Here is a 27,586-nt window from a genome sequence, read left to right as displayed (position 1 = left end):
TTCCTTTCTACTTTAATTCCCATCTATAGGAATTCTAGTCTGCTCTACTTACTATTTCCTTCCCATCCCAAGAACCCAATCACATCCTAGGCTGCCCCAGAGTTTCTCACAATATGTATCAGTTTAACATCTTCAACTACACTCCCTGGCTTCAGCAATGTCACTCCCAAAAGAGAGGGTCATTAACCCATGATCATTTGACATCAAGTAAACAGCATCACAATCTAACCAGAGGCTTAAGCCAAAAACTTCAGAATCATCCTCCCTTCTTAAACTCCCCCCTCAATTCTATTACCAAGTCTTCTAAGTACTCTCTCCAAAATTTACCCCCAATATCTTGAATTCCTCTCCATTTCTACAGCTACCACCCAAATCAAGCCACCACCATCTTTCTCCTGGGCTACTATAGTAGCCCCTTGACTGGTCAACTGCATTTCTGCTTACCTTTCCACAGATTACTCTCCACATAGCAGCAGTAAATGGTGTGTAAAAAACGTCAACTGGTATTATGTTACTACTCCCCCAGTCTAAATGACCAACCAAATAAAAAGCTTTCAGTACCTTCTCACTGAACTGAGAATGAAACATCAACCTGCAGCTTACAGGGCTGTATCTGGCTCTTATTTCTCCAATCTTATTTCATTTCTCTTTACCCCTTATCAGCTACTTCACTTCAGCCATACCAGCCTAATCTCTTTCTTCGTAAGACTCAGTTCCCATCTCATGGCATTACATTCTTGACATTCCACCCCACCTCCTGAACAATACTTTCTTCTTCTGGATCTCAGCCAGGTCTCAAGAGCAGCCTCCCAATATCGCCACTCACAACAATTCATCATATTGGCCTATCTGTTTCCTCCACAGAACTGATTACAATCTGAAATTAGCCAAAGCATCTATAGCCATACCACCCTAAATTCACCCAATCTTGTCTGAAATTGGCCAAAGAAATAGAGCCATCTCCCTACTGGGCACTGAGAATCGAAGTTGGTGCCCAAGAAAAGTACTCCTTGCCTGCCTGCTCCCTGTCCAGGCAACCTACAGTGACCGCTACACAATAGAGGTAACAGTGGAGGACTGCAGGAAACAGAAAGCACATCTAAGTTTTAAAATAAAAGAGTAGGGGCCGGGCGCGGTGGCTCAAGCCTGTAATCCCAGCACTTTGGGAGGCCGAGACGGGCGGATCACGAGGTCAGGAGATCGAGACCATCCTGGCTGACACGGTGAAACCCTGTCTCTACTAAAAAATACAAAAAACTAGCCGGGCGAGGTGGCGGGCGCCTGTAGTCCCCGCTACTCGGGAGGCTGAGGCAGGAGAATGGCGTAAACCCGGGAGGCGGAGCTTGCAGTGAGCCGAGATCTGGCCACTGCACTCCAGCCTGGGCGGCAGAGCGAGACTCCGTCTCAAAAAAAAAAAAAAATAAAAAATAAAAGAGTATTTGCCACAACCGACTGCAAAAAAATTGGTCCCTGGCAAAACAGTGCACATGTATCCAATTAACACTTTCATGTGTTAAATACAGCAATCAAAAAAATAATCTTCCAGTCACATGAATATACAAAAGACTCATTTCTAAAAGCTGAATCTGTTCTCACTTCTCTTTTGTGAGGGATAATTCTGCGTAATGTCACTATGTTCCACTTGCAATAAACATAACCAAATAATTAAATCTATGTTTCAGGTTCTAAATAGGATATAAACCAAATTTGGTAACCCTCCTAAAAAAAGTCTAGGCCGGGCATGGTGGCTCACACCTGTAATCCCAGCATTTTGGGAGGCTGAGGCAAGCAGATCATGAAGTCAGAAGATTGAGACCATCCTGACTAACACAGTGAAACCCCGTCGCTACTAAAAACACAAAAACAGGCCAGGCGCGGTGGCTCAAGCCTGTAATCCCAGCACTTTGGGAGGCTGAGACGGGCGGATCACGAGGTCAGGAGATCGAGACCATCCTGGCTAACACGGTGAAACCCCGTCTCTACTAAAAAATACAAAAAAATAGCCGGGCGAGGTGGTAGGCACCTGTAGTCCCAGCTACTCGGGAGGCTGAGGCAGAAGAATGGCATAAACCCAGAGGCGGAGCTTGCAGTGAGCTGAGATCCGGCCACTGCACTCCAGCCTGGGCCACAAAGCGAGACTCTGTCTCAAAAAAAAACAAAAACAAAAACAAAAACACACACACACAAAAACTAAAACATAAATTAGCCAGATGTGGTGGCGGACGCCTGGTGGCAGGCGCCTATAGTCCCAGCTACTCAGGAGGCTGAGGAGGGAGAATGGCGTGAACCCAGGAGCCAAAGCTGGCAATGAGCCGAGATCACACCACTGCACTCCAGCCTGGGTGACAGAGTGAGACTCCGTCTCAGGAAAAAAAAAAAAAAAAAAAAATCTGTACACCCTATAGCATCCCATTAACAAAGTGAAAGTAAAATTGCATCAAATTACAACAGGAATAGGGTGACTCTTGGTTCAGAATTGCAGTTGACGCCACAGCCCACAGCTTATTACAAAGACTAAAAACTAAAATTAAACAAGGCATCTTAATACAACCAATAATTATTGGCCTGTATAAACCAGAAATGATTAAACAAGATGGCTGAACTTGTATGGTTAAAAAGAAAGGTGTAACTTCAAAGTAGATTGAACATACACCATTTCCTTCCCTCCTGAAACCCCACTAAAACACCAAAGAGATTTTTAAAAACAGCACTGACCAATTAGAACAAAAAGGACGGAAGAGGAGACAAGAGTAACCAAACTTTAGAAGCTGCAAAGCAGAGGGATGAATGGAACTAACTTAGCAAGTCCAAGAATGTGAAGTCCAACTGGGAAGCAACAGACCTCTATAACGATGGCTGGAAGGAAACTATTGCTCCTTCATCCCAGCAAAAAATGACAAGAGATTTTGTCTCTAGAAAGGATAAGCAGTCTGACCTCGGTGACAGCAAGAAGGATGAGGATACTATGTAGAAAAAAAAAAAGAAGTAAATGTGTATATACCAAATGCTTGAACACCTCTCCTCCCTAACTCCTATCCCAGCCCTCTTCCCACACTCAGCTCCCTGCCATGCCTACACTTCCCAGGTAAAATATTTGATGATTCTTTTTTGGGAACTGAGACCTGACAAGAAAAATAAAGCCTAAAGACACTGATAGGCTGGGTGCAGTGGCTTGCACCTGTAATCCCAGCACTGTGGGAGGCCAAGACGGGTGGATTACCTGAGGTCAGGAGTTCGAGACCAGCCTGACCAATATGGCAAAACCTCATCTCTACTAAAAATACAAATATTAGGGCCGGGCACGGTGGCTCACGCCTGTAATCCCAGCATTTTGGGAGGCCGAGGTGGGTGGATCACGAGGTCAGGAGATCAAGACCATCTTGGCCAACGTGGTGAAATCCCGTCTCTACTAAAAAATACAAAAAATTAGCTGGGCACAGTGGCGGGCGCCTGTAGTCCCAGTTTCTTGGGAGGCTGAGGCAGGAGAATGGCGTGAACCCAGGAGTGAGCCAAGTGAGCCAAGATCATGCCAGTGCACTCCAGCCTGGGCGACAGAATGAGACGCCGACTCAAAACAAAACAAAACAAAACAAAAATTAGCCAGGTGTGGTGGTGTGCACCTGTAGTCCCAGCTACTTGGGAGGCTGAGACAGGAGAAATGCTTAAACTCAAGAGGCAGAGGTTGCGGCAAGCCGAGATCGGGTCACTGCACTCTAGCCTGGGCAACAGAGTGAGACTCCATCTGAAGAAAAAAGAAAAAAAGACATTGACATAATGGTGGGGTGGGGCTTCCTAATGAAGTGCCAATGGTCAACAAGCCCACCCTTTCACTCAGAGCTTCTGGTGTTTTCACCTTTTATATATATAACAAAATACAGATTATAACTGCACCTAAACGCAAAACCTTACCATAAAGAATGAAACTAATGTTGGGTTTTACCATGCTATGGCACCCCTCAGATCACATTTGCCTTCCAGAGTGCAACCATAAACGGGTTCATTTTTGTAAAAGTATCTGAAGATTTCATGTTTTCCTAGGCATCTTTCTTGTTGCTAATCAAATTTATTCTTTTTAAAGTAACATTTTTTAAATGGAGACAGTATTTCACACAACATGAAATTCACCATTTTAAAGTGTACGTCTCAGTGGTTTTTAGTACTATGGTTTTATTTACTATGCCGTGCAACCATCACCACTACCTCATGCCACAGCATTTCCATCACCCCAAAAGAAACCTTGTACCTATCAGCAATCCCAGTTCCCACCTCCTTCCTTCCCCTGACAACTACTCATCTTTCTGTCTCTACAGATGTGCCTATTCTGGACAATACATATGAATGGAATCATACAATATGTGACCTTCTGAACCTGACTTATTTCACTAAGCACAATGTTTTCAAGGTTCATTAGTGAACACAGATCTTCACTTCTCTTTATGGCTGAGTATTATTCCATTCATTGTATGAACAGACCTATTTATCCATTCATCAACTACACACACATTTGGGTTGTTTCCACTTTTTAGCTACCATGAATAATGTTCCAATCTACTTTTTAGTTTCCTGTTCTTAAATGTGAGTAGACCACCAGAAATCATTACCACATAAAAAAAGAAATTAATAGAAAGGACTATAAACACTAAAATGAACAGGAAAAAACCAACTGGGGAGACAGCAACCATGCAAAAAGAGAACAACTTTTAGCTAACTTTAAAATTATCATTAATAAACTTTAGCTAATAAAAAATACCACATCCACAAAATAAAGGACTATTCAGAGAACCAGAGTTCCAGGAAACTAAAAATACGCTAAAAAGAATTCAATGGATTTGGGAGAAAAGTTGAGGTGGCCTCCAAGAAAGGAGAACAAAAAGAAAATGAGATGAAAGATAGAAAAAATTAAAGAAAATGAGAAGATTAAAGAAATTCTAAGATATACAAAGTTTCAAAAATGTACCTCCCATATACCCTCTTCTCTGGAAGCCTGAAGGACAGGCCTCGCTAACATGAGTGACCAAGAAAGATGACGGGGGTGGAGCCCTTGGGACCCAACCCAAGGATAAGGACCACTATTTCAGGAATATCATCATGCACCACACACAGAACAAATTTATAGATTAACTAACGTACCTGATCATGAGAGATTTAAACATTCAAAAAAAGACAGCCTGGCATTAATTTAGTAATAAGTAGAAAATTAAATAAACATATAAAACAATAAATCCAAGGAAAACACAGAGTTTGGAAGGAAATGGAAAGGCAATTACAGCATACTACACGGCTTAGCTGAAGATATCTTTCACATAGTCAAAATAACAAAAATGGATCTAAAAATTTCAAGACAACCCCCTAATGAGGATGAGGGAACAGGAAGGGTGTGTGCAAGGGTTGGGCTGGGAACGCGGGTAGTTCCTGAAGCAGGAAATAGAAACACCTAAAACTGAAAAATCAAGGAGTTACAATATGGGAATGTTACTCAGAAATATGGAAGGAGGGCCAGGCAGGATGGCTCATGCCTGTAATCGTAGCACTGTGAGAGGCCAAGGCAGGTGGATCGCTTGAGTCCAGTAGTTTTGAGACCAGCCTAGGCAACATGGGAAAAAGTCTGCCCCCACTAAAAACACAAAAATTAGCTGGACATTATGGTGTGAGCCTGTAGTCCCAGTTACTCAAGACACTGTGATGGAAGGACCACCTGAGCCCAAGAGGTTGAGGCTGCAGTGAGCCATAATTGCACCACTGTACTCCAGCCTGGGGGACAGGAGTGAGACCCTGTCTCAAATAAATAAATATGGAAAGAAATTTCCAAAGGACTCATTAAGAATAGAAAATAGTTACTTGGGGTCCAACACAGTGGCTCACGCCTGTAATCCCAGCACTTTGGGAGGCCAAGGCGGGCAGATCACGAGGTCAGGAGATTGGGACCATCCTGGCTAACATGGTGAAACTCCGCCTCTACTAAAAATACAAAAATTAGCCGGGTATGGTGATGGGCACCTGTCGTCCCAGCTACTTGGGAGGCTGAGGCAGGAGAATGGCGTGAACCCAGGAGGCGGAGCTTGCAGTGAGCCAAGATCGCGCCACTGCACTCCAGCTTGGGTGACACCCGTCTCAAAAAAAAAAAGAAAATAGTTACTTAGGGGATGGGGGTGCCTGATGTTCTTTATAATGGGCCAGATAGAAATCTTTGACGATTTTAAACTCTGTATATGTACAAATAGAACTTATGCTCATTCTGTTTTTAAAAAGCTGAGACGGGCCGGGTGTGGTGGCTCAAGCCTGTAATCCCAGCACTTTGGGGGGCCGAGGCGGGCAGATTACGAGGTCAGGAGATCGAGACCATCCTGGCTAACATGGTGAAACCCCGTCTCTACTAAAAAATACAAAAAACTAGCCGGGCGAGGTGGCACATGCTACTCGGGAGGCTGAGGCAGGAGAATGGCGTAAACCCGGGAGGCAGAGCTTGCAGTGAGCTGAGATCTGGCCACTGCACTCCAACCTGGGCAGCAGAGCGAGACTCCGTCTCAAAAAAAAAAAAAAAAAGCTGAGACTACAAAAATGTCCTGAAGAAAATAAATCTTAATAAGTATCTTTAACTCAGGAAATAAAAGTATGTGTCTATCCCTCATAGGGTTATGAATGGCTTCTAAGCAATTTAGTGCTTTCCAGCGAAAATAAAGCAACTCCTGCTAAAACAAAAGTACCTTAGGAAAAAAGAAAAATAATAAAGCAACTCTCAACAATGGCTAAAATTTGGGGCACAAATTGATCAAAAGATTAAACATAAAGCACATTTATGAAGATACACTGACTCAAGCTATATAAAAGCCATTTATCTCACCAGGTACAGCATTAACAACTCACTTCCCTTCTTTTGTAGTAGACTTGTCCCTTTGTACATTACACTTCCTTCTCCAACACTCCAATCTTACTGTTACCAGACTGTCTTTGCACTCCACTCTGCCTGAACATACTTCCCACAGTTAACTCCCAGTCACTTGGGTCTCAGTGTAAATATCATCTGCTCATAGAGGTATCTGATCTCTCCAGAAAGCGTCCTGTCCCCTTCGTTCTAGATCATACTAGAGTCTTTATCTCAATCTGAAATGGTCACTTCCAGAAGGAAGAAACTTCATCTGTCTTGTTCACCACTTCATCTCCCACACTTCTAAGAGCACTTGGCACACACTAGGCACTCAAATATCAAGTTAATGAACCATGACTATTTACCTCAACATTGTTAGTTTTAAGAGTCTTACTGTATTCGCAACTATTTCTTTTAAGGAGTAAGTAAAAATTTGCTCCCACCTCTTACCTGCCTTGAAAACACACACACACAAATCCTTCCAAACGCAACTGAATGCTTACACTAAAGAATTTTTTGCTGTTTTTCTCAAATTTTAACTGGGAATCTTATCGTTTGTCAACTCTACTTGAGTAAGGAGAGAAAAACCAGAATAGGATGTGCTGGGGTTGGGGAGGCTGTTACACAGACCAGCTGCTATGAGGAGTAAGAAACTGGGGCCGGGTGCGGCGGCTCACACCTGTAATCCCAGCACTATGGGAGGCCAAGGCGGGTGGATCACAAGGTCAGAAGATAGAGACCATGCTGGCTAATACGGCGAAAACCAGTCTCTACTAAAGATACAAAAAATTAGCAAGGCGTGGTGGCATATAGTCTCAGCTACTCGGGAGGCTGCGAGGCAGGAGAATGGTGTGAACCCGGGAGGCGGAGCCTGCAGCAAGCTGAGATCGCACCACCACTCACTCCAGCCTGGGCAACAGAGTGAGACTCCGTCTCAACAAAAAAAAAAAGAAACTGGGAAGTCTGATGTGTAGAGAAATTTAGGATTCATTACTACTACTTTGTGTTCGATGTAATTCACCCTTTGCTACCTCCTCAAGAAAACTACAGCAGAGGTCTCTGTTATTTACAAACAAAACAAATGCAGATGAGAAACTATCTCCTCTGAGAAGTCCTCCTTTACCTGTGTATCAATAAACATTTCCTTCAGTGTTACCTCTGGACTTGGTATGTTATTAGCACCCCCAGTTGTGTCTATTAGCTCCAAGGAGCAGAGGGTTAAGTGTTTTCAGCCAGGCACAGTGGTGGCTCATGCCCGTAATCCCAGCACTTTGGGAGGTCGAGGCTGGTGGATCACCTGAGGTCAGAATCAGAAGTTCGAGACCAGCCTGACTAACATGGTGAAACCCCTTCTCTACTAAAAACACAAAATTAGCCAGGCCTGGTGGCACATGCCTGTAATCTTAGCTACTTGGGAGGCTGAGGCAGGAGAATCACTTGAACCTGGGAAGCGGAGGTTGCAGTGAGCTGAGATAGCACCATTGCACTCCAGCCTGGGCAGCAAGAACAAAACTCCATCTCAAAAAAAAAATGTTTCTTCTGTATTGCCAGTATCTAGAACAGTGGCTGGCACAAATGTCTGTTCAACATGAAATCTAAAAGCAGTATCTAAATCAAAAAGGTCAATTATTTTAACTATACTTTTTTTTTGTTTTTCTTTTGAAATGGAGTCTCGCTCTGTCGCCCAGGTTGGAGAGCAGTGGTGCGACTTCGGCTCACTGCAACCTCCGTCTCCCGGGTTTAAGCAATTCTCTGCCTCAGCCTCCTGAGTAGCTGGGATTACAGGCACCCGCAACCATGCCCAGCTGATTTTTGAACTACACTCTCATTTTCACTCAGCAAGGTAAAGAGGTAACTTGAAAAGTTTGGAGAGGCATACAAATGAAACACATACTTACTGTTTCAAAAGTATTCAATACCACCAAAGGGAAAAAAATATTAAAATAATCTCCATAATTGTGAAATCTGACAGGCACAGGTCTTGAGATGGACTGACAAAGACTTGCAGGGGGCCCACACTGATCAAAGTTCAAAAACATTTCATATTTCCATTTTAAGACCTCTTTAACGAAGGTGTCAGAGACAGACTGTGATGACAAGAGAACGTTTACTGGAGAGGAAGATGGAAAATATTTGCTTTCACCAAATGGAACTTTGCAACCTTGCCTGTTGGAATTATTCGGAGACTGAGGATGAAGAACATTGCTCGAATTTTTCATTTCACCCACTGGCTTCTGAGCTACGAGGGGAGCTGGCTGTGGTACTTTCAAAATTGACTGTATCCCCTTTGACTTATTTTTTAGAGATGGTGAAAGTGCTGAAGAAGTTTCCAAAGATTTAGAAAGACCAGCAATTCGTGAAGTACTCTTTGAGCTAAAAATCTTAGCAGTGGTAGGTCTCAAAGGTTTAGATGCAGAAGGAGGCAAACCAGGTTTACGAAATACATCGTCATCTGCTGCTTTCACTTCAGAGTGTTGTGGGCAGTATTCACCCTGGTTTTTTGTGGTTTCAAGACAATCTTTGTACTTACACTTTGTGCCACTCAAAGATTCCAACTGAGGCTGACTTACAGAATCTTCTTCAACCTGAACTGTATCTTTTCCATGAATTAGTTCAATGAATTTATAATTGTCATTCTCCATTTGTGAACATAAATCCATATCTTCAGGATCATTTTGTGTTAAAAACAAGTTCTCTTCCTCTATATCACTGCTGGAGTCAGGCTCTCCCTCGTTCAAAGTTGCCATCTCTGTATGATGTGCTGTCGGATCACCTCCCCCCAGAGGGTCCTCTGAAGTACAAACAATTACTTCACTTGTTGGTACCGTTCCATTTAACACTATAGAATCACATTGGTTCAAAGGGCAAGCACCATCAGTCGCTGGAGACCCATGTTTTGCTTTTATGGTTTCTGGTTCAGAAGGCATGCATTTTATTAACTGTTTTTCATTACTGTTGGCAAGTACCTCAGTTCCTCCTGTACAATCATAATCTGACCTATCAGATTCTGGTACAAGTAAGTCAGAATTCTGTGCTGTATGAGGCCCTGCTCCTGAAGTATCTGTACTTTCACAATCAGAAAGTCTTTGTCTATTTTTTTGTGATTTGGGTCTGATCTGCCTTTGCATCTGAAGTTCTTGACTAGTCAGCAGTTTCTTATTATTTCTGACAGACAGGTTCTGAGGAGAAATTAATTTAGTCTTTTTTCGAGTATCAACTACTCCAACAGTTTTGCCATGATCACGTAACTGAGCTACATAATCCAAAGATCGCTGGGACAACTCAAATGCCCTACGAGGACCCTTTTTCAGGCCAAGTTTCTCCACTGTTGAAGTTGGTTCAGGACACTGACGAAATTTCTTTGGTGGCACTATAGCAGGAGTTGTCCTACAACTGAGGTAATTTGAACTTCTATTCTGTCCTTTTTTGGCATCCGAATGAGTTTTCTTAGGGGTCTTAGAAACTGGAACTTTCCTGACGGGTTCTGTATAAGTACAAAGCTTTGAAGATTTCTTTTGTGAAACTGTAGTGGTTCTCTGAATACTTGAATTGGGAGTTGTAGTCCTTCTATCTATACTTTTAAAATCATTTCCAATAAGACCTCTCTTATTAATATCAGACTGGCCCTCATTTCCGACAGAACATGAAGGCCTCACAGGATCTTCAGGAATTGGTTTTTCAGATCGTTTTCTCTTAGGCTTTTTTACTTCAATTTCACAAAATTCCTCAACAGAAACACGACTGCTCTGTGGTCTTGCGTGTTCTTCAATACCCTCTGCCCCTTTTTTAACAACTTCAGATACATAATCTGTACAATCCTGACCATTTGTGGTATTGGCTATAGGAGTCAAACATTTTTTCTCACCATCTTGAACTGAATTATTATTGTCTAGATGATCTTGCCAAACGGAAAACACTTCAGATGCACTTTCAAACTCAAAACACTGAGAATCAGATTCCTCAAACTGAAAAAGAGACTTCGTCTTTTCTTCCTTTATTGGATTCTTTTCCTCCTTGACTGTTGAAATGTGCTGCTCTGGACGTTCCTTCTCAAGGCATCTTTTGTCCTGTTTAGTGAGTTTCTCAAGACTCAGGATTCTTTCATCATCATCATCATCATCAGAATCTGAAATAATAATCACCTGTCCACGGGAGGCATCGCCAACATTATTTTGGTTAGCTGTGAAACATCTTTTATCTTCTTTTCCTTTCCTTTGTAGCTGGGATGAGTTCTGAGGGGAATCAGACGGAAACGTGATAACACTGGCTTGAGCTAGTAAAGATAATTTGTGAAGGTCTCTGTCTATCTGAGAATCTGTTAAGGTGTCAGATTTAGGACTGATGCCAGGGGCCTGTTCTCTTGTCAAGTTAGAATAAATCACATTGGTACTATTACTCATCGCCTCATCTCTTGATTCAGGTACAGTCATAAGATCTTTAAAGGAAGATGATTTCTTCTCTAAAGTATTGGCCATTTCTGTAAAGGGGATCGAATCTTTATCATCAACATGAAATTCCTGTATTTCACAATTGTTTTCATGGGAACAGAAAATATCTAACTCTTCATTCTTTAATTGCTTCTCTTCTGGCAATAAATTGTTTTGAGATTTTTGTTCTCCATTCTTATTATCATCCAGAACACCACTAGGGTCTAAAGAAAGATTGTGTATGAAACCATCTCCTTTCTGAACTCCTGTATCTTTCCTTGAATAGAAACGCTCAATGTTAGATACAGTCAAATTTTCGTCTAAATTGATAGTATTATTGACCAAAGTACTCTTCCTGTGTTGCTTCTTTATTACATGTGATAACTTTGCACAGATTTCATCTTTCTGTACCTTAGTTTTTCGTTTTGAGGTTTTAGCAAGAGCATCATCCTTTAAAGAGAAATCTTCATTTGATGTGGACACTTTTTCCAAAGCATCAGTGCTAGAATCAGTCAACAAACGTGTTGATACTATTATTCCTCTGTCACATCCCCTTTCTGGACCATTTCTTGAAGTACAATCCTCTGGTGTATATGAGGAGTTCTCTTTTACAGACTTCTGCTTCCTTGTACTTATTTTAATTTCATCTTCAGCTCTTTCAGTAAAAATGTTTTCACTACTCTGCTTTAAGCATGACCCAGCTGAGAGCCGGTCTTCTAGTTTCATATCCTTTATATAATTTTGCTTATCATTGTCACCTTCTATAGTGTTATCTGCTTTGATCAGTACACTGTCTTGCGCTTTCATTGGTTCTTTAGAAAATGTTGGGCTGGAAGCTTCCAAACAATGCATATCTCTTCTAGACTTCTTCCCTATTTGTTCACTTTCTTCTTTATTATAAGATGCAGGAGAGGTTTTACATGTAGAAGTCAGATCCACAAAAGTGTTACATGGAGGTGCTTTGAATTTTATGTTTCTAATAATTTGCTTTAAACAAGTTTGTAGCTCGTGGGTTTCCTGACTAGTCAACTGCCAACCTAGAGATAAATTTCCTCTAAGGAATAAGTTGAGTTTATCCCAGAATCGCTTGCAAAGAGATTGCTGCCCAAGCTGATAACCTTCTTTAAGGAGACTTCTAATCAGCTGCACACAAGCAAGTTGTACAGAGTTAGATGGCATGGAATGCAACGACAGTGATGATATCATTGGTGTTCCTTTGGAGCAATTTCCAGATGATTTCTCAGAACTCCGTGTAAATGCAGTGGTAGGAAGCTTGGCACATTTGACGACAGCTTCTACCCATTGCTGGGAACTTACCCACAGCAAATGCAAACATTTTTTATTTCTATGCAGTTCAATCACTGATACCAAAATTAGAAGAAAAAATTCAGTGACTTTGTCACACATGGCATCTGTTTGGTTGAGGACATCTTTGACTTCAGAGTACAGATGATGAACAACCTCTACTATGTAAGCCACACCCAAATCCTTAAGATCCATGAGGGACTGGACAAAAGGGATGAACCACAGAAATGTGCTGTTATGAACACGCATGTCTTGACCAATATCTGACTGAAGCACACTGGCTAATGTTTCCATTTCTTCATACATGTTAGGACAATAATCTGGGCAAATGGCTGTTCTCCATCCAGAATCCTAAAAGGAAAGAAATGCTGATGTTCAGATAAATAAGCACCACTTATGACAGGTTCAACATCCAAGTCGTTAAGAAAAATATGTTTCCCAACTCTCTTATTTTGGTTTACCACATCATTATTATGGTATACAATGGAATGGTGTAATTGTGGCATACAATTATATCACAATCGTAATTCCAAAGAAACTAAAAATATAACTCCAAAGAAACTAACTCCAAAGAAACTAAAAATATAAACTGAATTTTGAGGTTAAAGTTTCATAAAAAGACAAATTAATAACACTTTTATGTACTCGCAGCTTTTTTCCACTAGCTAGTTTTGATTTCTACTCATACCACGTATGTCCCCATAAACTTTCCATCTTCCCTAAATGTACTAAGAAATTAATTTTCCAAAGTATACACACTGTAGTTAGAGTCCATCTTCCCCAATGCACAATACATCTGCTGTTCAATGAGAAGGTCTTTTACATAGTAGTAGATTGAGAACAGCTACATATCATAAAATCAACAACTCAACAAATTATATAAAATAGTCTACAAAATACAAAGGCAATAAAATAGCATCTGAATTTTCAAAGTGTTTTATACCTTTTTGGTCTTTTCAGGATTATAATTGTATACGATCTGGCTGCAAGTCACCATATCATCCAAATACGACTCCGGTTCTAACTTGGTCCTTAAATATTAAGAATAAATAGAAATTACTGAAATTAAGGGGGGAAAAAAAGGCAGAAACACCTCTTGTTAAGAAATTCAGTGGAACACACTTTCTTACAGAGATGATGTATAAATCCTGACATTAGCTGAACTAACCTTACAGAGCTGTTCCGTATATGTTGGATCTCTCTATTGTAGCTTGCATTGTTGATAATGGTTTGAAATGCCTCAATAGGATCAATAAGCTGACCCCAGACCTTAGATCCAAGGCGGTCCAGAATCACCATAAAACAGTGTAATGCTGGCCAGAAAGGATCCACACTATCATCTGAAATACAATGGCACAAATCGTTGAATTACTAAACAGTTAGAAAAACATACTAAAATACACTGAGAATTAAGCATTCTTTATCTAGTGAGTAGTAACCAAACTAAAAGCCAAGCAACAAATAATTTAAAGTAGCACGCCACCAATCCTTAGACACACATAGGTTTTAAAAAGCAGGTACAGGCCGGGCGCGGTGGCTCAAGCCTGTAATCCCAGCACTTTGGGAGGCCGAGACGGGCGGATCACGAGGTCAGGAGATCGAGACCATCCTGGCTGACACGGTGAAACCCCGTCTCTACTAAAAAAATACAAAAAACTAGCCGGGCGAGGTGGCGGGCGCCTGTGGTCCCAGCTACTCGGGAGGCTGAGGCAGGAGAATGGCGTGAACCCGGGAGGCGGAGCTTGCAGTGAGCTGAGATCCGGCCACTGCACTCCAGCCTGGGCGACAGAGCGAGACTCCGTCTGAAAAAAAAAAAATAAAAAAATAAAAAAATAAAAAGCAGGTACATTTTCAAGATTTTTTTTCAAGCAATACCATGATACTTCTGAAAAAAAAATTAATGGCAAATTATTTAATGGGCAAGAAAACAGGAGAACAGTCTAGGTAAACACAATCTTTTCACACCCTATTTGCCATACCAGAAACAACCTTTTCTAACTTAGCTCCTCAACCCCTCCCAAAACTTTGTAGTCCCATCCTCCAATAACTAACAGAAAAGAAGATGAAAAAATATAAAGGAAAGAGAAAGAAACTTGGTATTTACAGATCTACATGAAGCCCACAACACAAGAAATTCTCTTTCAGCATGATCCTGAATTTTGTGTCATGCAGTTAGTGTAAATGACTAAAATCTTTTTTTTTTTTTGGAGACGGAGTCTTGCTCTGTCGCCCAGGCTGGAATGCAGTCGCGCGATCTTGGCTCACTGCAAGCCCCGCCTCCCAGGTTCACGCCGCTCTCCTGCCTCAGCCTCCCCAGTAGCTGGGGCTACAGGTGCCCACCGCCACGCCTGGCTAATTTTTTCTATGTTTTAGTAGAGATGGGGTTTCACCATGTTAGCCAGGATGGTCTCGATCTCCTGACCTCGTGATCCGCCCGTCTCGGCCTCCCAAAGTGCTGGGATTACAGACGTGAGCCACCGCACCCAGTCAATGACTAAATTCTTTAGCTAAGGAGTAAGGCAAAGATACACACTCTTCATCCGTCCGTATCTCAACGTGGCTTTGCTATTATCTACTTTTCATCCAACTTCCTGTTTCTCTATTAGATATGCAGTAGCAATATACTGCCCTACTCAAAGACCTTCAAAGGCTACTTAATGTCTTCCAAGAAAATTCAAAGTCCTCAGTCAAGAACTTAAAAGATACTGATCTATTGTTTATTTCCATTTTTATTTTTCATATTCCTGTAATCATATACTATCTACAGCAAAAATAGATCACTGCCTTTTTCCAAAATAAGCCCTAGAATGCCCTTGCTTCTAGCACAACCTATCAAAATCCTACTCATCCTTAAAAGTTCAGCTTAAATGCCTCCTACTATATATTAAACATTCCCCCACTTCAGTCATCTACAGTACTCTTCTGAGGCAAGTGCTGGAATTCACTCAGTTACTGCTAGTTGGTAAGTCATCCTAGAACTTGGGACTTTCCTTCCCTCATACTTCTCAGACTTTGTCACAGTCATCTGAACTTTCTTATATATTTTTCTATCCTCCACCGCATCTGAAACAGTGCCTGTGTCTAGTAAGCTTACAAGAAAGAAAGTAGCTAGGTGAAGACCATTATGAAAAGTTTCTCAAAGAGGTAATTAAAATTTTGAAGACAAGGCTGGGTTCAGTGGCTCACGCCTGTAAATCCCAACACTTTGGGAAGCCGAGGCAGGAGGACTGTTTGAGGTCAGGAGTTCGAGACCAGCCTAGGCCACATAGTGAGAGCTGGGTAACGTGGCACATGCCTGTGGTCCCAGCTACTAGGGAGTCAGAGGCAGCAGGATGACTTGAGCCTGGGAGGTTAAGGCTGCAATGAGACCTGATTGAGCCACTGCACTCTAGGGTGGGTGACAGAGTGAGATCCTGTCACAAAAGAAGGGAAAAAAAAAAAAGGGTGCTTTTTTTTTTTTTTTTTTTGAGATGGAGTCTCGCTCTGTTGCCCAGGCTGGAGTGCAATGGCCGGATCTCAGCTCACTGCAAGCTCCACCTCCTGGGTTCACACCATTCTCCTGCCTCAGCCTCCGTAGTAGCTGGGACTATAGGCGCCCGCCACCTCACCCGGCTAGTTTTTTGTATTTTTTTTTTAGTAAAGACGGGGTTTCACCGGGTTAGCCAGGATGGTCTTGATCTTGTGACCTCGTGATCCGCCCGTCTCGGCCTCCCAAAGTGCTGGGATTACAGGCTTCAGCCACCGTGCCCGGCCGCTTTTTTTCTTTTTTTTTTTTTTGAGACGGAGTCTGTCTCTGTCTGCCCAGGCTGGAGTGCAGTGGCCGGATCTCAGCTCACTGCAAGCTCCGCTTCCCGGGTTCACGCCATTCTCCTGCCTCAGCCTCCCGAGTAGCTGGGACTATAGGCGCCCGCCACCTCGCCCAGCTAGTTTTTTGTATTTTTTTAGTAGAGATGGGGTTTCACCGTGTTAGCCAGGATAGTCTCGATCTCCTGACCTCGTGATCCGCCCGTCTCGGCCTCCCAAAGTGCTGGGATTACAGGCTTGAGCCACCGCGCCCGACCCGCTTTTTTTTTTTTTAAGATGATAAGGGAGCTAGCTTAACAGAAAGGACAGAATTATACATGTAGTTAGGCAAAGGGAAAGAAATGAACAATTTACGCAGTAAATGTTGGCAAAAGAGTAATAGCCTTAATCAGATATAATCTAGCAAGAAAATATATGCCACAGGCCAGGCGTGGTGGCTCACGCTTGTAATCCTAACACTTTGGGAGGCCAAGGCAGGCGGATCACATGAAGCCAGGAGTTCAAGACCAGCCTGGCAAACGTGGTGAAACTCCATCTCTACTAAAAATACAAAAATTAGCCAGGTATGGTGGCGCATACCTGTAATCCCAGCTACCTGGGAGGCTGAGGCAGGAAAATTGCTTGAACCCAAAGGCAGAGACTGCAGTTGGCCAAGATTACACCACTGCACTCCAGCCTGGGTGAGAGAGAGAGACTTGGTCTCAAAAAGAAAAAACAAAACAAAACAAAACAAAAAATATATATATATGCCCTATCAACAAAAGAATAACAATATATTTATATCAGAATCTCCCACAAATGAGTTTATATACAACATTCAAGTTGCATGGGGAAGAGAATGAGGGGAAAAATTATATTCGTTATGTTTTCATAGGATCTGGTATACTTGGTCTTTATTAATTCATTAACTTCAAAAAGATTCGAAGCACTTATTTAATTACAGATCCTTCATGATTAGCATGATACAAGCATCAGCAAAAGGAGGTCAGGATCTAATAATAAAGACAACTACAAGTTTTAGGCCTCATTATCTAGACTATCTAGAGCAGCATATCCAAGAGAATGTTCTGTGATCATGGAAATGTTCTGTCTATGCACCGTTCAATACAGTACAGGGTACAGTACAGGCACGTGTGGCCACTGAGCCTTGAAATATGACTAGTGGGACCAAATAACTGCATTTTTAATTTTAACTGACTTAAATTTGTTTTAATAATCACATGTGGCTGGCAGTTACTGTATTAGAGAATCACAGAGAAACAAAGAGGCAGGCAAAGGGAGATCATGGGACAGAGAAGGCTTTCCCCACAATGTTAACCACAATGTCATTACAAATGGGTCTCCCAGAGGTCCTGATATTTATCCTACCACCAACTTTTTCATCATGAAAAAGTAGATTAACTTCCCTTCTTCTATGGAAGGAAGGTACTGAAATAAATTATAAAGGTCCTTTCTGATTTAAAAGTCTGAATCTGGGCCCAGCACTGGTGACTCATGCCTGTAATCCCAGCGCTTTGGCAGGCCAAGGCAGGCAGATCACCTGAGGTCAACAGCTCAAGACCAGCCTGACCAACATGGTGAAATCCCGTCTCTACTAAAAATACAAAAAAATCAGCCAGGCGTGCTGGTGCACACCTGTAGTCCCAGCTACTTAGGAGATTGAGGAAGGGGAATTTCTTGAACCCAGGAGGTGGAGGTTGCAGTGAGCTGACATCCCATCATTGCACTCCAGCCTGGGCAACAAGAGTGAGACTCCGTATCAAAAAACAAAACAAAACAAAAAAGTCTGAATCTATTACTAAACCAGAAAAACTCTTTTCTCCACAACATGCACCAATTCCTGCAAAGACACTATCGTTTTAAAAGTGCATCATCATCACCATACTCAAAAACATTCAGCAAGTAAAATTTATTACCATCTGATTGCCTCTCCATAGTGTGAAGTATCGATTGCATAAAATCATTTTGTTTGTCTGAGCCCAACAATAGGGAATCCATGGCTTGTTCCTCAAGAATGGTCAGCAACATGCAAATACCTGTAAGATCATTTAGAGTTATATTGAATTGATGAAATAATACTATTCTAATGCCTGGTTTAGTTTGCAAAAGAAAAACAAGGCAGGAAGATGAAGCAAGATAGTATTTAGTTTCTCAAACACATAAGTCTCAGATATTCATACACAACTGCTCCCAAGTAACAGAACTTTAGACTAATTCAAGTGTCAAAGTAGAAAATGGTTAGAAAACAATTTCTAAGATAACTACCATATAAACTGTATCTCATCAATATAAGATGCCTTCAATTTTAAGATGTACCATACTCCATATACCACTAATAAAGAAAAAAAAATCACTGCCAATTACGACACGTGACCTTAAGATCTGGAATCAAGGAAATGGTATAGAAGTATTTTGAGGCCGGGTGTGGTGGCTCATGCCTGTAATCCCAGCACTTTGGGAGGCTGAGGCGGGCAGATCACGAGATCAGGAGATTGAGACCATCCTGGCTAACACGGTGAAACCCTGTCTCTACTAAAAATACAAAAAAATTAGCTGGGCGTGGTGGCGGGTGCCTGTGGTCCCAGCTACTCGGGAGGCTGAGGCAGGAGAATGGTGTGAACCCAGGAGGCAGAGCTTGCAGTGAGCTGAGATGGCGCCACTGCACTCCAGCCTGGGCAACAGAGCAAGACTCCGTCTCCAAAAAAAAAAAGAAGTATTTTGAGCCACTATAGGACTTGTAAACAATGCTGACAATTCTTCCTACCAAGAAAATTTAATATTTTTAAGAGACAGGATCTCCCTCTGTCACCCAGGCTGGAGTGCAGGGGCACAATCCTAGCTCACTGCAGCTTCAAATTCCTGGGCTTAAATGATCCTTCCACCTCAGCCTCCCAAGTTGCTGGGACTACAGGCGTGCGCCACCATGCCCGGTTCTACCAGGAAATATTTTACACACTGAAAAAGGAGTATTAACAATCAAACCCTATTTAAAGCCAACTATTACACTAATATTTTGTTAATAAAATGTGTCCTTAAACAAGATTCAATTCATTTGCCAGTGCTTGAAAATGTACCTCTTACTACACAAAAGTTTCTAGGATATAAATACTGTTTAAAACAAGGTATGTAATAGTTAAGTCAATTTAACGGCAGAATAAGAACTGGGAACTATAAAATCCTATCTTTAGCAAGTTTTATCAGATTACCAAAAGAGAACACTTCCCTTTTAGGACAATCAAGAACTACAGGGCCGGCCGGGCGCGGTGGCTCAACCCTGTAATCCCAGCACTTTGGGAGGCCGAGGCGGGTGGATCACGAGGTCAGGAGATCAAGACCATCCTGGCTAACATGGTGAAACCCCGTCTCTACTAAAAATACAAAAAACTAGCCGGGCGTGGTGGTGGGCGCCTGTAGTCCCAGCTACTCGGAGGCTGAGGCAGGAGAATGGCATAAACCCGGGAGGCGGAGCTTGCAGTGAGCCGAGATCGCGCCACTGCACTCCAGCCCGGGCGACAGAGCGAGACTCCGTCTCAAAAAAAAAAAAAAAAAAAGAACTACAGGGCCGGGCGCGGTGACTCACGCCTATAATCCCAGCACTTTAGGAGGCTGGGGTGGGCAGATCACTTGAGGTCAGGAGTTCAAGACCAGCCTGGCCAACATGGTGAAACCCTGTCTCTACTAAAAATACAAAAAATTAGCCAGGTGTGGTGGCATTCCCCTGTAATCACAGCTAATCAGGAGGCTAAGGCAGGAGAACTGCTAGAACCTGGGAGGTGGTGCAGCGTGCAGTGAGTGGAGATGGTGCCACTGCACTCCAGCCTGGGCAACGGAGTGAGACTCTGTCTCAAAAAGCAGAACTATATGAAAATACTAAGTATATTAGTGTAGGAACAATACTCACCTAACCAATAGCTTTTGTAGTTGGTAGTATCATACATGTGTGAGGGCAGAAGAATTAGTTTTCCCTTCTCTAGGACAGAAGAAGTATAAATGTCTGGACTCTCTAGAAGTCCCAACTCAATGACTTTAAAAAGGCAAATTAAAACTTCTTGTAAGTCATAATAATCATCTCTGTCCACTTTCCCCAAGTTTCTTGCAGTCAAGATAGCCCAACGCCGAACCTAAATGCAGAACATAATATGTTTATTACTTAATTCAAAAAACAATGGTCTACATACAGTAAGAACATGGATAAGAAAACAGGATTCTCCGCAGATTTTAAAAGACATGTGAGATACTAATTAATGCAACCTGTAGACCTTCTTCGATCCTGATTTGAACATATGAGTCCTAATAAACAGTTTGAGACAATCCTTTCCATTCATTCAAACACTGACTGGCAACACAACATTAAGGAATTATTCTTTTAGATGCAATAATAGTATTTTTCTGGTCGAGCACAGTGGTTTACACCTGTAATTTCAGCACTTTGGGAGGCTGAGGCATGCAGATCACCTGAGGTCAGGAGTTCAAGACCAGCCTGGCCAACATGGCAAAACCCAGTCTCTATTAAAAATACAAAAAAATTAGCTGGACATGGTGGTGCACTCCTGTAGTCCCAGCTACTTGGGAGGCTGAGGCAGGAGAATTGTTTGAACCTGGTGGAGAGAGGTTGCAGTGAGCCAAGATCATACCACTGCACTCCAGCCTGGGCGACAGAGTAAGACTCCATATCAAAAAATATATATACAACAATATTTTTCGGGTTTTTTAAGTCCTTACCTTTCAGAAATACATACTGAAATATTTTGTGGATGAAATGCTCTGATGTCTAAGATTTGCTCTAAACTAATCCAAAGGGGAATGGAATGTTGACTATCTATTGATAAAGCTAACTGATGGATTATGGGGGGTTCATTACACCATTCTCACTACTTTTATGTTTATCATTTTCCATAACAGAATGTTCAAAAAAGGAAAGAAAACACAAAATGAGGAATCTCAAAAGAAATCAAAGGCCGTTTCTAAATGGCAAAATAGCATAAAGAAGTGATTTTAAATTTCTTGGAGGCTATGAATTAAATTTAGTGCTCACAACCAGCCTTAAGAAAAAATAAACTAAATAAAACAAAAATATCGAGTGCATCCTTCATAGTAAAACTATTACTTTACAAAATACATTATATAGGCACATGTATACTTTTTTACTACAGATTGTAGTCAAACAGTTGGAAAAACACAGACCCCCACATGAGCTCTATGCCAACATAAGCAACAAATTATAAACTACTGAAAAAGTTTTGGAATCCATGAGTTCTTACTGATAAGTGGTAGAAGGGAAAAAAGCTCTTGATTACTGTACAATCAATGTCAAGTGGTAACTAGTAAACATGGAGAGTGCTGGAGTTAGGAAATTACCATCTTGCAATCATGATAGAAAAACTGGTTCAGGCAAGACACATGAATGAATGCTAAATTTAGGAGGAGATTTTGGTGAAATGCAGAGTATTTACATGGTCTTAAAGTATCTAAACGATAGAAATTATACAGTAGAGAAATGGGACATCTTCACAGAAAGCTCAAAATTCACATCACCATGAGTTGCAAAGGACATGGCGTGCCTCTCTCTACATATGACAAGGTGAGAAGGACAGTAACATCACTTACATGGTACTCCAGTTGGGAATGTATAACCTGAACCTATGCATGAGGAAACATCAGACAAACCCAAAGTGAGGAACACCTTTTTTTTTTTTTTTTTGAGATGGAGTCTTGCTCTGTCACCCAGGCTGGCATGTAGTGGCACAATCTCGGCTCACTGCAACCTCCGCCTCCCAGGGTCAAGTCATTCTCCTACCTCAGCCTCCCAAGTAGCTGGGATTACAGACGCGCACCACCACGCCCGGCTAACTTTTGTATTTTTAGTAGAGATGGGGTTTCACCATGCTGGCCAGGCTGATCTCGAACTCCTGACCTTGTGATCCACCCACCTTGGCCTCCCAAAGTGCTGGGATTACAGGCGTGAGCCACCATGCCCAGCCTCACTTATTTTTTTAAAGAGACAGAGCAGGAATGACTGTGTTCTTCAGAAAAGTAATTGTCATGAAAGACAATGAAATGTTCCAGATTAAAGAGGACTAAATGGACATGACAGCTAAACACAAGACCTCTTACCAGCAGTAAAAAGAGATTTTGCAAATCTATGACCTCTCCAAAATTGTATTCTCAGGCTATCACACAAATATAAAATGGTGTATCATTGTGGTCTTATTATTTCTCTGATCATTAAATATAAAACACTCCTTCACATATTTATTAGCTATTAGTAGTTTCCCTTCTGGCACACAACTGTTCAGTTCAGATCTTCACCCACTTTTTTCGTATTATTAATAATATGATTATCTTCTTCCAATTTTTAAATTTTTTTTGAGAAAGTCTCACTGTTGCCCAGGCTGGAGTGCGCCAGCATGATCAGGGCTCACTGCAGCCTCAACCTCCTGGGCTCAAGCGATCCTCCCACCTTAGCCTACTGAGTAGCTAGGGCTACAGGTGTGCAGCGCCATGCCCAGCTAATAAAAAAAATGTTTTTTGTAAAGATAGGTTCCTGCTGTGTTGCTCAGGCTGGTCTTGAATTCTTGGCGTCCAGCAATCCTCCGGCCCTGGCTTCCCAAAGTACTGGGCTTTCGAGCATGAGCCACCATGCCCAGCCCTTTTCCCAATTTTTAACTAGTATTTTCACTCTCTTAATGGTGTTGTTTGAGAAACAATAACTTTTCATTTTAATATAGTCAAGTTCATTAACTTTCCTTTCATAATCAATGCTTTCGTTTTTACAAAACCCTTCCTCAGACCAGGCATGGTGACTCACGCATGTAATCTCAACACTTTGGGAGATGCCAGGGCACTTGAGCCCAGGAGTTCGAAACCAGCCTGGGCAACACAGCAAAATCCCATCTCTACAAAAAATTAGCTGGGCATGGTGACCAAGGCAGGAGATTTTGGTGAAATGCTTGAGCCTGGGAGGCACAGATTACAGTGAGCTGTCATCACGTCACTGTACTCCAGCTTAGGTGACAAGGCCAAGACCCTGTCTCAAAAAAATAAAACAAACCTTCCTCACCTTACAATCTAAATGCTATACACCTCTATTTCCTGCGAAGAGTTTGAAAACTGAACCTCATTATGGTTTTTTAGACAGATTTTGTCATTATCAATGATAATGAGGTAGGGATCTAATTTCTCTTTCCATATAGTACAACTTTCCTTTTGTGAGATGGAGTTTCGCTCTTGCTGCCCAGGCTGGAGTGCAATGTCACTATCTCGGCTCACTGCAGCCCCTGCCTCCCAGGTTCAAGCGATTCTCCTGCCTCAGCCTCCCAGGTAGCTGGAACTACAGGCATGCACCACCACATCTGGCTAATTTTTTGTATTATTAGTAGAGATAGGGTTTCCTCATGTTGGCCAGGCTGGTCTCGAACTCCTGGCCTCAGATGATTCACCCACCTCAGCCTCCCAAAGTGCTGGGATTACAGGTGTGAGCCACCGTGCCCAGCCCTATCTCCAATATTTCTTTGTCCTGATTTTTAATTTTCTCTTTCTGGGACGTCTTACATCTTTGTTAACACTACTACTTCTACCCTCCATTTATCTTGTAGCTTTTCTTTTTATATTTTCTATTTCTTTTTTTCTTCTTAGGGATTTGCCAACCTGGTCTTCTAATTCAGTTCTCTTGGCTGTATCCACTGTATTATTTATCCTATCTCCTGAAGTCTCCTAAATATCTCATTTTTCAATTTTACAACAACTTGGCTTGGTTCTCACATTTTCTTTTTTTTTTTATTATTATACTTTAAGTTCTAGGGTACATGTACACAATGTGCAGGTTTGTTGGTTCTCACGTTTTCTAGTTCTCATTTCACATTAGTATCTTCTCGTATTTCTTCTAGCACGTTTACTATAATAATTTTAAGTTTATTGGACAAGTGTTCTAATATATCAGCTTCTACTGAAATCTTTATGTTTCTCATGTGTCTATTATTTTTAGTTTGTGAATTCCCTTTCACTCTGGGGTACTGGCTCCTGTCAGGCGGTGCCTGTGGAAGGCCAGACTCCAGACTGGCTTATGCCCAATCAATTCAGAGCTGAGTGGTGGATAAAATCCAAGCCAGAAAAACGTAATCACTCACTGACATGAGTGATCACTCCCAGGGAGAAGCAGCATTAGAAGACACTACTGGGCCATAATCCCCCAAGTCCTGGGGTTGAGAGGGGATGATACTGAAGCAATCATCAGCGGTTAATTGGTCTCCACCTGCTTGTCTCAGTGCCTCACAAACATCAGGGGTTATCCACTGTCCTGATTTCAATCCTACCTTCAGCTGGATCGGATCTTTTAGTTGAGAACAGATTTGGATGCAGGTTTTATTCATCTAAGGCAATGGTGAAGGAGAACTGGAAGCAGAACCTTAACAGTTCCTTTTCTACTTTATTCTCCCACAGCCCATTTTATTCTCGGGCTGTAGGAGAATGCTCTCAGAGATAATTCCATAGTACCTCCCACAGGTACTCCCTGATAGGACCCAATACCCCAGAGTGAAAAGGAATTCACAAACTAAGGATGTTCTCTTCCCCATCTCCCACATTCACCTTTCAAAACAGCCCTTGTCAGCTGGACGTGGTGGCTCACACCTGTAATCCCAGCACTTTCGGAGGCCAGGGTAGGTGCATCATTTGAGGTTAGGAGTTCGAGACTAGCCTGGCCAACCTGGTGAAACCCTTTCTCTACTTCCAGCCTGGGCAACAGAGCAAGACTCCGTCTCAAAAACTAAAAAACAGTAATAAAAAAATTGTTTTAAATAAACCAGCCCTTGGCAACTCAGAGTTTCTCTCAATGTTCTCCATTTTCTCTTTCAAGTTCCTCTAGATTTAAACCTAGGGAAAGGACCGATAGCGCTGGTCTTCATTCTCTGTCATAGCACACGCTTTCTTCACATGTTTCAGGGATTTGGTTTGCAAGCTCATCTGACAGGGAGGAATTCTGTGTCCCTCCTACCACTATCCCTCCCCTTCCTAAATGTAAATTTGGGCTGGTCTCTATCCATCCTTCAGAGTCCTGCTCCAGAACTAGGTCTACTATCAGCAGCCCAGGACTCCCAACCTTTGGTCACCTAAGGACTAGGTAGACTCGGTCACCAAGGCTGCAAGTGCTTGGCCCAGGCCCTGGTTACAAGACCAGACCTGCTTCCTCCATATGTACACAGCTTTTAAAAAGCCAGTGAACCTTTTTAATACTTTGGCAACCTTCTTTCACAGGCAGAGGAGCACCCCCATCCGCCCCTTTTTTGGAGTGCTGAGTTTGGCTTTGGTTCTTTGCCTTGCCTGGAGTATACTTCTAATTCCTGCTGTCCTGCACAAGCTGAATCCCCAGCTACCCACTGCCACCCAGGCCTACAGGTTTCCACTCACTTACTACTTTAGGTTTCTGTTCTATTGCTGGTCCACAGAAGTAAGTTTTCCTTTGGAGGAAAGTGATTATACCTCTTTAATTTCCTCCTTTTCCATTTTTTTATATCATTGGTATGTGTTTGGCCCAGAGGAAACTGAAATTCACCATTAGAGACTTGACTGACAATCCCATTACCATGCTTTTTTAAAAAAAAATCATTTTTCTTGCTTTACATTGGCAGAGCAGCCCTTCCTGGCTACTGGCTTAAAGTAGTCACTCAGTTCTAGGTGGCATTAGGCATGAGACCTGAAGTACAGACTGTCTTACCACAAAAGGTGACAAGATCTCAAACCTTAGCCATAGGGCTATGTCAGGTTTCAATGCTACCTGCTTCTATTCCTGCTCACTGTTCTGGCTTTTGTCCTTCTTCACTTCTAGCACCAGAATTTCCCAGTCCCCGTCCCTACCTTCCCTTGTTTTAATTCTCATCTATGAGTAAAATAACTTTTCAAATGTTTTAACCGGTATCTCCACGTGTTTGCAGTGGGACAAGCAGGTGAGACGTCAAGAGAAGAGATCTTCTTGAGTTCAATTCAACATAGTAAAAGAACATCAAGTTATTTCCACTCGTCTTTTTTTTTGAGATGGAGTCTCACTCTGTCGCCCAGGCTGGAGTGCAGTGGCGCAATCTCGGCTCACTGCAAGCTCCGCCTCCCCGGTTCACGCCATTCTCCTGTCTCAGCCTCCTGAGTAGCTGGGACTACAGGCGCCCGCCACTACGCCCGGCTAACTTTTTGTATTTTTAGTAGAGACGGGGTTTCATCGTGTTAGCCAGGATGGTCTTGATCTCCTGACCTTGTGATCTACCCGCCTTGGCCTCCCAAAGTGCTGGGATTACGGGCGTGAGCCACCGCGCCCAGGCTCGTTTGCCTTTTAAGCTCAAGCATCACCTGTCGGTAAGTATCCCCTACCCTCTCAGATCCCCTCTTCTTTGACCCCACAACACCCTCTACTTAACTGCAGTAAATTTTAGAACAAGAAAAATTTTAGCAAACATTTTAAACAAAATCTGCACCAAAAACCTCTATTATAGCTATCTATAGGTACAAAAGTACAATATATCCTTCTATCACCCAACACTCATACTCACCATATCATTGGGATGGACCAAAAACAAATAGATCCCTGGATGTTTGTCAAACACCTGAAAGGAGCAATTGGCTTGTTCCATCCGACAAAGTGCTTCAACACATAACTCGTCTAAAAGGAAAAAAATAAGTAAAATATATAAATCTTATCATCTTATCAAGATTACCTAAATTAGGTTCCTTGGGTTATTCTGTAAATGAATAAAAATTTGCTTTTTTTTTTTTTCCAAATTGAGGCATAAAAATGCTTATATTGTAAATGCAGGAACAATATTTACCTATCTGACAGGCTAAATCAGTTGGTCATAGCGTGTTCTTGGAAATTATTCTGATCTTATTAGAATAGATCCCTTTTTTGCTGGGTGTGGCGGCTCACGCCTGTAATCCCAGTACTTTGGGAGGCCAAGGTGGGCAGATCACCTGAGGTCAGTAGTTCGACTGACCAATATGCAGAAACCCCATCTCTACTAAAAATACAAAATTAGCCAGGCACGGTGGCGCATGCCTGTAATCCCAGCTACTCAGGAGGCTGAGGCGGGAGAATCGCTTGAACCCAGGAGGTGGAGGCTGCGGAGAGCCAACATCGTGCCATTGCACTCCAGCCTAAGCAACAAGAGCAAAACTGTCTCCAAAAAAAAAAAAAAAAAAAAAG

At 42.2% G+C, this 27,586-nt stretch overlaps 1 protein-coding gene across 4 annotated transcripts in view; it reads right to left on the bottom strand.

The window, feature by feature from the left end:
* The window catches only part of SETX (senataxin), a 98,937-nt gene that overhangs the window by 58,040 nt on the left and 13,311 nt on the right, over positions 1–27,586 (bottom strand). For all 4 annotated transcript variants that reach the window (XM_025359226.1, XM_025359225.1, XM_025359227.1 and 1 more), the window contains exons 5-10: positions 26,937–27,046; positions 20,303–20,522; positions 18,318–18,437; positions 13,766–13,937; positions 13,541–13,628; positions 8,764–12,948 (exon numbers count right to left, since the gene is read on the bottom strand). In XM_025359226.1, the coding sequence (XP_025215011.1) occupies positions 8,764–12,948; positions 13,541–13,628; positions 13,766–13,937; positions 18,318–18,437; positions 20,303–20,522; positions 26,937–27,046 (4,895 nt within the window). The remainder of the gene's footprint in view (positions 1–8,763; positions 12,949–13,540; positions 13,629–13,765; positions 13,938–18,317; positions 18,438–20,302; positions 20,523–26,936; positions 27,047–27,586) is intronic.

Source organism: Theropithecus gelada, chromosome 15, assembly GCF_003255815.1.
Source record: "Theropithecus gelada isolate Dixy chromosome 15, Tgel_1.0, whole genome shotgun sequence".
NCBI classification, from domain to species: domain Eukaryota; kingdom Metazoa; phylum Chordata; class Mammalia; order Primates; family Cercopithecidae; genus Theropithecus; species Theropithecus gelada.
The sequence above is the reverse complement of the archived record's forward strand: the minus strand, read 5'-3'. Positions and strand labels throughout refer to the sequence as shown.